The 11,421-nt window shown below is 45.5% G+C and overlaps 1 protein-coding gene across 1 annotated transcript in view; it reads right to left on the reverse strand.

The window, feature by feature from the left end:
* Positions 1–11,421, reverse strand: part of SNRNP200 (small nuclear ribonucleoprotein U5 subunit 200) — a 28,950-nt gene extending 17,529 nt beyond the window's left edge. The window contains exons 1-14 of the mRNA XM_049652202.1: positions 11,234–11,421; positions 10,557–10,720; positions 8,042–8,213; positions 7,124–7,316; positions 6,585–6,640; positions 4,649–4,747; positions 4,128–4,280; positions 3,919–4,018; positions 3,597–3,733; positions 2,924–3,007; positions 2,643–2,816; positions 2,207–2,344; positions 1,844–1,999; positions 1,140–1,310 (exon numbers count right to left, since the gene is read on the reverse strand). Of these exons, the coding sequence (XP_049508159.1) occupies positions 1,140–1,310; positions 1,844–1,999; positions 2,207–2,344; positions 2,643–2,816; positions 2,924–3,007; positions 3,597–3,733; positions 3,919–4,018; positions 4,128–4,280; positions 4,649–4,747; positions 6,585–6,640; positions 7,124–7,316; positions 8,042–8,213; positions 10,557–10,720; positions 11,234–11,278 (1,842 nt within the window). The 5' untranslated portion in view covers positions 11,279–11,421. The remainder of the gene's footprint in view (positions 1–1,139; positions 1,311–1,843; positions 2,000–2,206; positions 2,345–2,642; positions 2,817–2,923; positions 3,008–3,596; positions 3,734–3,918; positions 4,019–4,127; positions 4,281–4,648; positions 4,748–6,584; positions 6,641–7,123; positions 7,317–8,041; positions 8,214–10,556; positions 10,721–11,233) is intronic.

The raw sequence follows: 11,421 nt of genomic DNA on the forward strand, positions 1-11,421 counted from the left end.
CATTCTTCCTACTCTGTGCTTGCAAAAGATATGTATCAAATGATGAGTTCACATAGCCTAAGGCAGTGCTTCTTGAATGTCAGCATGTAGCAGAGAATCTTACTAAAATGTAGATTATGTTTCAGTAGATGTGGGATGAGGTCAGGAAGTGCACTTCTAACAAGACTTTGAGTAGAACTAAAGCAGGGGCTGGCAAACTTCACAAAGGGCCAGTCAGGATTTTAAGCTTGTGGGCCATATAGTCTCTGTTACAAACAGAGCTGACCCTTGTACAGTGCAGGGGTTACGGATGCTCCAGTCGAGAATCCACTTACAACTTTTGACTCGCCCAGAACTTAACTACTGAGAGCCTACTGTTTACCAGAAGCCTTACCAATAACATAAACAGTTGATTAACACATATCTTGTACTTGTTTTCCATACTGTATTCTTACGATACTGTAAACTAAAGAAAACGTTATTGGAATCATAAAGAAAAAATACATTTATAGTCCAGTACTGTATTTACCGAAAAAAATCATCATAAAAGCGGACCTGCAGTTCAAGCCTGTGTTGTTCAAGAGCCAATTGTACTCAATTCTGTCACTAAAGCACAAAAGCAGCTGTAACAACATGTAAATAAATGGGTATGGCTATACTCTGATAAAACAAAATCCAGTAGACACAGACTGCCAAGCCCTGCTCTAGAATGCTGAAAATCAACACGTGAGGTCTCCTTTCTGCTTTCCCAGACAACATAAAGAAACTACAACCAGACTCAAGGTCATTCTTCTCTGGGTGCTCTCTGTACATTTGGAACACAATATCCCGATTCCTTCCTCGTTCCCCTCGAGAATGGATTATTTATTTATAAAGCCCCCCTGGGAGGAGGACACAATTAGTTTTGTCTGTTTACATTTACTCCAAAACATTTCGGACACAAAAAAACACATAAAGAACAACATGGCAGACACCATGCACCTCCTCAGAAATCTTTCACTTAGGGGCAGATTCTCATTTAACGGTAACAGCAATACTGACAACAGCTGTCATTATAAAGGCTAGTGACTAGAGGAAAGCACTGAAGAAACAGCGTTAAAATTCAGCAAACCCTCCTCGACCAGGCCTGGTCTCTACGTGCTCAAGTACTCCCTGCTCACCAGAATGATGAGCCGCACGAGCTGTGTGTAGGTGCGCTCCCCACCCTTGCGGGTAATGATGTCCCACTTCTCAGGGGTGCAGACGATGATCTGAGTGGCGCTGATCTCCTCCTTGCACAGCTGGTGGTCGCCAGTCAGTTCTGCAACAGTGATGCCATAGGTCGCCAAGCGCTAGGTGGAGGAGAGGCACGTCAGGCAAGAATGCTTGAAGGGGGCCTTGCCACTACACTTTATCTGGGAAGTCTGAATGTAGGGTATTATTGGAAGGAGGTATCGACCCAACAGGGAAATATCATATGAACACAAACACGTATTTCTAAAATAAACCCAAGTTTACACTCAGGCAAATGAAGCAAAGAATTTCTGGGATGTCTGCACAAAGAGGGGGAAATGGAAACTTGTAGACAACAGGACCTGGAATAACACCGCTAGGTCTAATGTCAACCATATCCTATGAGCATTTCATAAATTCTTCAGTAATGTACATAACAGCAGAAAACTGACTCAGAGACAGTAACAGAAAGATGCTAAATCCTCGCAAAAGTCCAAGACAAGCCCAGGACACTCTTGCTTCAGAAATACTCGGACCCTGGGTCAAGCTCCACCTTGAAGTGGAAGAAAAACACCATACAAGACATTCCAGAGATGTCCCAGTACAAGCAGTGATGCACTAGACCTGTTCCCAATACCTTTCTACCCCTTACCTTTCCGAAACTGCCCACCATCTCCTGCACCAGAGATCTCATAGGAGCAATGTAGATGATCTTGAAGTCATCCACGTTGATAGTGCCATCCATGTTAATGTGTTTCCCTATCTCTCGGAGCATACACATCAGGGCCACGTTGGTCTTACCCGCACCCTAAGACAGATCAAGGATGAGAAGGCCTGTTTACCTGTCCTCACTTCTACGGGCTTATCGGCAAAACAGACACCAGAGCACCTCCTAGGACATCTCTTCTATCAAAGAGAAAAGAACTGGGAGAGGATTTGGGTGAAGATGAACCATCTCGCCACCAAAAACATACACCACTTCCCACAGGAACAAAGCAGCCAGGGCAGTGCTTACAGTAGGGGCGCACAGCAGCAGATTCTCATCTGTTTCCAGAGCAGCACGGTAGAGTTTACTCTGGATCCGATTCAGTGTTTTGAAGCCCTCAAATCCAGCCTGGGCATACTTCGGCAGCTTCTCCACTGGAAGCAGTTGCTAGAAGGAAGAAATGCCATGCATGTCACACACTGGCAGCACCCTTGAGCAGGCGGTTTTTCCAGGATGGCCAGGATTGTATTTCCTGGCACCCTCCCTGAATAACTCTGCACTGAAGGCCAGATGAGAAATTCAATACTGTCCCCTGGACTCAAAATCAAAATGGGAAACTCTGAAGCAACTTCCATTTCTGGGATAAACTATCTATGACACAAGGTCACATTTTGGCCAATGGGTTGAAATCCAAACTGGAAGGAAGATGAACTGAGCAGAAAACTGAGAAAAATAATTCACTCACTTCTTCTGAACCAAAGGGCTTGGGCTTCAGAGCAGGCACATGCACCTCTTCATAGCCCTTGCGCTGGCGACGGAAGGACCCATCAGGAAGTTGACAACGTTTATTGGCCATGAAGTGGCTCCCCTGGGTAAAAACCAGGTCCTCCAAGTCCAGAACCTGACGCGGAGCCAGTGCCTGGGAAGATGGGGGTAAAAAAACAAAAACAAAAAAAACACACAGTGAACAAGGTGAACAACTAAGTTTTCCATCCGGCATAGCCTTAGAAATGACCCAATACTTACCTCTCCACCCTGGTCCAGATCCATGGTTTCCAAGTCTGTGTCCATTCGGGACTGTCGTACTCGCTCTCTCCGAGACCTTTCCTCCTGTGACGGGGAAAGATATAAAGTAACAATTATTCACCGTTGTAGGTTCTGGTCCCTTCCAACCCCTGCTTAGCGAAGCCTGACTCACAGGTGCTGACCAGTAAGTCTCCAAACAGAAAGAGGGCCCTTTATGTTCAGACATTTGCCACAGGGACCACCAGAATGATGACAGCAAACAGCTTTAAAGGGACAATGCACAGCGCAGGGATTTCAAAAGTAGACATTCAGCAATTCAGCATCAAGGGCTATCCCTACAGGTAGAAGCGTGGGTTCTGTGTTCGGCCAACACATGTGTTCTGTCCCAGCATTTTCAGTAGATACCATGATTTATTGTGTAACCAAAGAGTGAACCGTCCATGGTGCTGGTGAAGACCATGGGAAGTCAACAGTCTCTTGACCACACCAATGTCAATGTGTAGATTTTAATCTACACCAGTGACAAACCTCAAAGAATTCAGAGAAATTACTTCTTCAATTCCCTTTTCTAATAGGAATTCAGCTCTACGCTACAATCTTCTAAATGAGGTCTCCTTTCCAAATCAAACAGTCTAGCTCCGGAATCAGACAGATAAACCAACCCAGCCCTTACCCGGATCAGATCCTCCTTCTCGGTCTCATGGAGCTGGTAGAGGAACTTGGAGAGCTCTGGATCAGCTTCCATCTTTCCCATGATCCTTTCCTTTTCCGCTTCACTCTGTGCACTGGCCAGTAAGGTGCAGTATAAAACTGGCAACAGCAAAAGGAAGAAAGGGAAGGTGAGAAGAAGGGGGTAAGGTAAAATCAACCTTCAACCTTGGGGGAGGAAGCAAACTAAATGAAAGAAGCACTGAAGCTATGAAAATTAACAAAGCCTCCATCACACATGCACACACACCACGTATATGCTCCAGAAGAGACCACTATATACTCACTCATCATCCTGTGCTGTCGCAACACTTTAATAAAATCAAAAGTGTTGAAACCAAGGAGCAGAACAAGCTGGTTCTCACATTCCCGATCATCACTGGCCGTCTGCAGAGAGAAGGTAACACCATGATTAAGGACGCAGCCATCTGCTTCCATCCACCGTCCCATCTGCTAAGATACATACAATGAACACAAAACAACGTCTTGGCTGTACCTTCAAAATCTCCAACACTTCATCTGCCTTCTTCTGTGACACAATGGCATCATCATAGAAGCGACTGAGCTGCCGCTGTAGCCAAAACGCATCGATATCCCGAGGATGCAAATCCTTCTTCTTAGAACTCATCAGTTCCCCCGATGCTACAAGCTACAAAGGTAACCAGGCACTTAGCTCCCACCATGTCTGTCTGCACCAACAGCTTTCTTATCATCCTACAACAAAGTTCTACCTGCCACCCATAGCCTACGATCCTTTGAGGACTTTCCAGAAGGAAAAAAACTCTGCTACATTGAGCTCAGGAGCATACCAAACTAAGATTTCACCAACACATGCCTTTGGAAAGGAGAATGAGTGACTGAAGTCTTAAGGAAATCAAGCCACTGCATGTTTATTACGGCTCCTATAAAAGGGTAGCTTGCTAAGTAATATATAACAGGACCTACATATGAGAAACAAATGCTACACCCAGAAATCCCCTGACCTTGCAGCAATAGGCAAAAACAAACCGTACTTACATTAGCTGAAAGGGTGCAGCGCACCACGGCCTCATCCCCTTCCATGTCATCATCAGATGCCTCTTCTCGAACCTCCCCATACACATCTTCATCACCTTCCTACAGAAACAGCCCAACCCCAACTCATGATTTGGAAGTGACTCTGGCATCACCACAGATTCTCCCTTCAATCACTTAATATTGGATCCATGGTTAGAGCAATGGTTGGGGGAAGGGGGAGGTAACCAATAGCTTACTGGAGCCAGGGTCAGTCTTACTCCACAGTACATTTAATTGAATGACCTCTTTACTCTTAAGTCCACTTGGCATGGATTCATTCGATGCTTCTACTCTCTCTTCTGCTTCTCCTCTTAGTTTGCTAAACTCCCTTAAATTTATTTTTTGCGAGAGAGAGAGGCAGAGAGAGGAAAAAAGAGAATCCCAAGCAGGCTCCACACCAGTGAGAAGCCCAATGTGGGGCTCAAACTCACGAACCATGAGATCATGACCTGAGCGAAAGTCAGACGCTTAACTGAGCCACCAGGCGCCCCAAGAAATTCTGATTAGGTGGTAAATCTCAGTGGCTGCTGCAATTGTTACTTTAACAAACATGTACAAAATATGCTTGTGCTCTTGGGCAAAAGTGCATTCTTTTAAAACTGGCACAGGAGCACCAGGGTGGCTCAGGTGGTTGGGTGTCCAACTTCGGCTCAGGTCATGACCTCCCAGCTCATGGATTCAGGCCCCATGTCAGGCTCTGTGCTGAGGCTCGAAGCCTGGAGCCTGCTTCAGATTCTGTGTCTCCCTCTTTCTCTGCCCCCCACCCCCATTCATCTCTCTCTCTCTCTTAAAAATAAATAAGCATTAAAAAAAATTTTTTTTTAAATGGCAGGACACAATACTGAAAATTGGAAAATTATCACAATAAATTAAAACGCAGTAAAACAGGGGCGCCTGGGTGGCTCAGTTGGTTAAGCATCCCATTTCGGCTCAGGCCATGGTCTCGCGGTTTGTGGGTTCTAGCCCTAGGTCAGGCTCTGTGCTGACAGCTCAGAGCCTGGAGCCTGCTTCAGAATCTGTGTCTCCTCCTCTCTCTGCCCCTCCCATGCTCATGCTCTCTCACTGTCTCTCAATAATAAATAAATGTTTAAAAAAATAAATAAAATAAAATAAAACGCAGTAAAACATGGTGACGTATGCCCTCAATGGAGGTGCATGCTGTACTTTTTGTCTTTTTTGCTGATCCACACAATTTATTTTAAATTATTATATGTTTAGGGGCACCTGGATGGCTCAGTCAGTTGAGTGTCCGATTTCGGCTCAGGTCATGATCTCACAGTTTGTGAGTTCGAGCCCCACGTCAGGCTCTGTGCCGACAGCTCAGAGCCTGGAGTCTGCTTCGGATTCTGTGTCTCCCCCTCTCTCTCCCTGCCCCTCTCCCGTTCACATCGTTTCTCTCTCTCAAAAATAAATAAACAGGGGCGCCTGGGTGGCTCAGTCGGTTAAGCGTCCAACTTTGGTTCAGGTCATGATCTCGCAGTTTGTGAGTTTGAGCCCCACGTCAGGCTCTGTGCTGACAGCTCAGAGCCTGGAGCCTGCTTCAGATTCTGTGTCTCCCTCTCTCTCTGCCCCTCCCCTGCTCATGCTCTGTCTCTGTCTCAAAAATAAATAAAACGTTAAAAAAAAAATTTTATAAAACAAAAATAAAAAATTTTTAAAAACCAAATTATTATATGCTTACATTTGTAAGTTCAAATTTGCTTTATAAATCCCTAAAGACAACCGCAGCAAATTCTTAGCAACATAATATTTATGCCTGAGTTAGACACCCATAAAACAAACACCGTAAAATTTATCTGGCTTCAGTTAGGAAGCTTCTTTACACCAGAAGTGGTCCCCTCACCTTAACAATTTCAAAAAATAAAAACAGACTGCATCCATTTGCTTTATCACTCACCTCCTCATCAGACTCAAACTGAACATTCACACCATACGTCTCATCAATGTTGTCATCTGCAACGGTAAGAAGTAAGAAAAAGAATAGTGAATTAGTGTAATGAGGCACTTTGGAGCTAATTCCTCCCCAACTGCCTGCCTTGCCTGTCCTCAGCATAGATCTATAGTCTCAGGACCCACAGACTAAGACACTTAATGTAAGAGAGCCATCCACATTGCCACCTCTGAGGCCTTCTCCAACCTGCCAGTTCTGGATACAGCCCTGCATCGCCTGCTCAACCACCCAAACGTGCCACACTCCTGCCCCCACACAGGCTCTGCCCAAGTTTTCCCCCAGGTTCTATACAAAAGGGTCTTAAGAGTAAGAAATGGCTGCTGTATCTAGGGATTCTGATTCACCAATCACAACTCTTCAAACACCAAAGAGGTTACGAGACCTCACTGACACATGCAGAGGTTTTAATGACTGAGGCTAGAAGATCAAGTTTAGAAGTCAAAAGCAATCATTTAATAAGATAAGGACATAAAGAACTCAGTTACCCATATTCTGGATTTCCTTGTCTCCACCGTAGTCTGTGATCTTTTTGCCCAAGTTCACTAGCACGTGGTATCTGGTATCATCTGTCTGACCCAACAGCAGGTCAATCTCCTTTCTCCTTTCCTTGTCCCGAAGCTTTTCATTCTTTAGAACAGCTAGAACTTCATCAGCTGCCCCACAAAGGATATCACGTGGCTAGAGGCAAAAAAAAAAAAAAAAAAAAAAATTTTTAGAACAAGATCTAGAACATCACCGACCAGCTTCATGTGACAACAGGATGTGAGCAGCCATGCCTCTTTAAACCTTGCCTACCAGATTCTGACTACTTTCATCACTACTAATAAAAAGTGCCACAACCGAAGGAAGACCCATCTGTTTTTAAAAAGATTAGGTAGGTGGTCTTAAGAGGTAGGACCCAGATTCCACAAGTCTGGCACATTTCTACAGGTGGCAGAGGCGCTCCTCAATGCTCCTCTAGCCCACCAAACTTTTGGTAATTCTTTACCCTCACCAGAGCCTCTGAGATGCATAAAGACCCTTAAACTAATCACACATATATAATGCTCAAGAGCACAAATTTCAGATATAGAATATCCGGGCTCCTATGGTGGCCCTGCAAAAATACTACCTCTATCACGTAGGAAAATTACTTAACTATTCTTTGCCTCGTATCTCTCGCCTGTAAAATGAAAAATAAATATTAACAGGGCCTAGTCACTGAGCTGATGTCATAGAGGACTGAAAAAGAGAAAACACATAAAGTGCTATTCCACATAAAGCAAGTGCTCAGTAAATATTAGCCACTTCCACAAACTGCTATCGTCCGCAAAGAAAAATCCACAGTCAAGGTTCTTCTGATACTTCCCAGTTGCAATTCTCTCCCTCTCCAAACACATGGTTTCACCCTCTGGCTTCCTCACCTGGTCCCCAAGGGCAGCTTGGATGAAGCTGAGTAGCACCTCATAGGTCTCCCGGGTCTCTTTAGTCTTGGGCTTATAGATGATGCCCACCATCTCATCGATGCCCTCCGAGAGCAGAGTATAACCCTTCATCTTGTTAATGTCATGTCGGTCCTCATCACGCTTTCTTCGCCTAATGAACACGTGATATTGAAAAAGGTAGAATCTCCCCACAAAGGCAAAACTAAATCAAGCCTATCCTCTTCTCCTCAGCTTCATGGCACACAGTTAATGTTTAAAAACATGAATCTATACCTCAGCAAAGGATTCCCACTTGCCCAGGTTTATGCGGAAAAAGTAACAAGAAGGGAATCCTCTGTTATTCTCTCACTAAACACACTAAATGTTGCAATGAGACAGCCTCCTCACTCACTTGAAAAAGGACAACCCTTTTTGGGTTGTTGGCATAACACTACAATCGAATTTCAACTGGCCACACCTCAGACACAGTTTCTTTTTCTGGCCAGAGAAACTGAGGATCCAAAGGAATCTACTACCATTAATTCTCAACAAATTATAACAAATCTGTAAAGGAAGCCATACTCTGCAAGGTAAAGAAACCATGATGTATTTATTCACTTCAAATGTAAATAATCAAGGGGTGCCTGGCTGGCTCAGTCGGTAGATCATGCAACTCATGATCATGGGGTTGTGGGTTACAGCCCCATGTTGGGTGTAAAGATTACTTAAAAATAAAATATTTTTTTTAATATTTTTTTTTTTAAAGAGAGCAAGAGAGCACGCATGAGCAGGGGAGGGACAGAGAGAGAGAATCTGCCATCAGCATGGAGCCCAATGCAGGGCTCAAACTCACGAAACCTTGAGGTCATGACCTGAGCCGAAATTGAGAGTCAGAGGCTTAACCGACTGAGCCACCCAAGCACCCCAAAAATTAAATCTTAAAACAAACAAACAAACATAACTAATCAAAACTGGGCCTCTGAATTACTGAGGTTTCATCATTGAAGAGGGAAAAGAGACAGAGATGATCAGAGATTTCAAAACACAAGGATGAGGGGCGCCTGGGCAGCTTAGTCGGTTGGGCGTCTGACTTTAGCTCAGGTCATGATCTTCCGGTTTGTGAGTTCGAGCCCTGTGTCTGGCTCTGTGCTGACAGCTCAGAGCCCGGAACCTTCTTTGGATTCTGTGTCTCCCTCTCTCTCTCTGCCCCTTACCTGCTCACACTTTGTCTCTCTCTCTCTCCCTCTCTCTCAAAAATAAAAAAATAGGGGCGCCTGGGTGGCTCAGTCGGTTAAGCGGCCGACTTCGGCTCAGGTTATGATCTCGCGGTCCGTGAGTTCGAGCTCCGCGTCGGGCTCTGTGCTGACCGCTCAGAGCCTAGAGCCTGTTTCAGATTCTGTGTCTCCCTCTCTCTGACCCTCCCCCATTCATGCTCTGTCTCTTTCTGTCTCAAAAATAAATAAATATTTAAAAAAATTAAAAAAATAAAAATAAAAAATAAAAAAAATTAAAAAAAAAAAACAAAACATAAAGATGAGGTAAAGTTCAATGATTTTTAAGTTTTGAAATATGTCCCCAGGGGTGCACAGGTGACTCAGTGGGTTAATCACCCGACTTTGGCTCAGGCCATGATCTCGCAGTTTGTGAGTTTGAGCCCCACGTCAGGCTCTATGCTATCAGTGGACAGCCCACTTCAGATCCTGTCTCCCATTCTCTCTGCTCTTCCCCCGCTTGCGCACACACATGCACATGCTCACTCTGTCTCTCTCTCTCTCTCTCTCTCTATATATATATATATCCCCTCAGAAGTTAAAAAAAGAAACAAAAAACAAAAACACACACAACAAAACCCAAAACGAAACAAAAAACCTGTCTTTCTTACTATGGATGCTTGAGCGTTAATCTATAACGACAAAAGTAGGAAGTGGTCAACAGCAAAAGAAAGAAGTAAGGGTGGGAAGTTCATAATGGAAGAAAAGGAGTTACGGAGACAGAGAACAGCAAGGGTCCTGAAAATATCGTGGAGAAAATTAAGATTCCTCTATGGACCAGAAACACATACGTTAGAAAAAGATCTAAAAGTTTTCTCACTTCAGGTATGCTGATTGAGGCCAAAGACCCTTTTAAGTCTCACGTTCCATTTTTTTTTTTTAATTTTTTTTTTTAACGTTTATTTATTTTTGAGACAGAGAGAGACAGAGCATGAACGGGGGAGGGTCAGAGAGAGGGAGACACAGAATCTGAAACAGGCTCCAGGCTCTGAGCTGTCAGCACAGAGCCCGACGCGGGGCTCGAACTCACGGACCGTGAGATCGTGACCTGAGCCGAAGTCGGCCGCTTAACCGACTGAGCCACCCAGGCGCCCCTCACGTTCCATTTTTACCTTCACTAAGTTGTTTGATTGCCCCCCGTGTCTCATCTTGCACCAAACATTTCAGCAAAAAAGTTGGTCAAATGCTCAAGCAAAGATGGACTCTGGATCTGAAAAAAAAATCATTTTCTCCCTGGTACTCACTTGGCTCTTCTTTCCTCCTGCATCTGTGGTTTGGTCCGTTGAGCTTTATCTCCCATCCGGGTGCCCTCCAGCTTCCCAACCAGGGACAGCACCTCTCCTGTGGGTTCATCCCGCCGGGTCCGGTCAATGAGAGAGCGGTCAGCTTGGAGGACAAGATTCGAGTTCTGAAAACATCAAAACACTATCAAAGCTCTGCCACCAGTAAGGCCACTTGTTGTATCACAGGAATACAATTTTGATGATATCAAAATTAGTAAGAACTGGAGCAACTGAGTGCCGACACGCACAGTGGGAATAAGAGGTTTTCCTTAAGATGAAAGAGCGCCATGTGACTGCGCGGGAGGAAAGAGCGATCAAATGAGTGGAACGACCCTTGCGCCTAACACTGCCCGTTAATAATCCACCTCTGGCAAAAGCGTTGGGTTCGCTGGGTGGGGGAAATAAACGGGGGCGGGTATAGCGCTGAGGGGACAGGGAACAAACACTCCTAGCGGAATTCTTAGCCCATAACACCCGCCCTAGACCCTAGTGGGGCTATTCGTGTCATCCTGTACCCCCCGCCTCAGCCCGGGTCTGATTTCCTCTCCGCTTTCGTGGTTCACCTGCAGGCCTTCTGACTTGCCTCCCGCTCCCCACTGGGCTCCCTAGCCCGGGCCCTCCCCCGAGCCCACACGCACCGCCTTGTACTCGTACTGCAGGCTACGGGCGGTCACATCCGCCATGGCCGCGGCTGCCGGGGGGTCTCAGTGCTCAGCTCCCCTCACCGCACTTCACGAAACGCCGTCGCTCTCCTCTCCCGCCCGGCCCCAGCGACGCAGGACTGACGCACAGGACAGGCACGGAGACGGGCTCCTTTCCGCTTCCG

Source organism: Panthera uncia (assembly GCF_023721935.1).
Source record: "Panthera uncia isolate 11264 chromosome A3 unlocalized genomic scaffold, Puncia_PCG_1.0 HiC_scaffold_12, whole genome shotgun sequence".
In the NCBI taxonomy this organism is placed as follows: domain Eukaryota; kingdom Metazoa; phylum Chordata; class Mammalia; order Carnivora; family Felidae; genus Panthera; species Panthera uncia.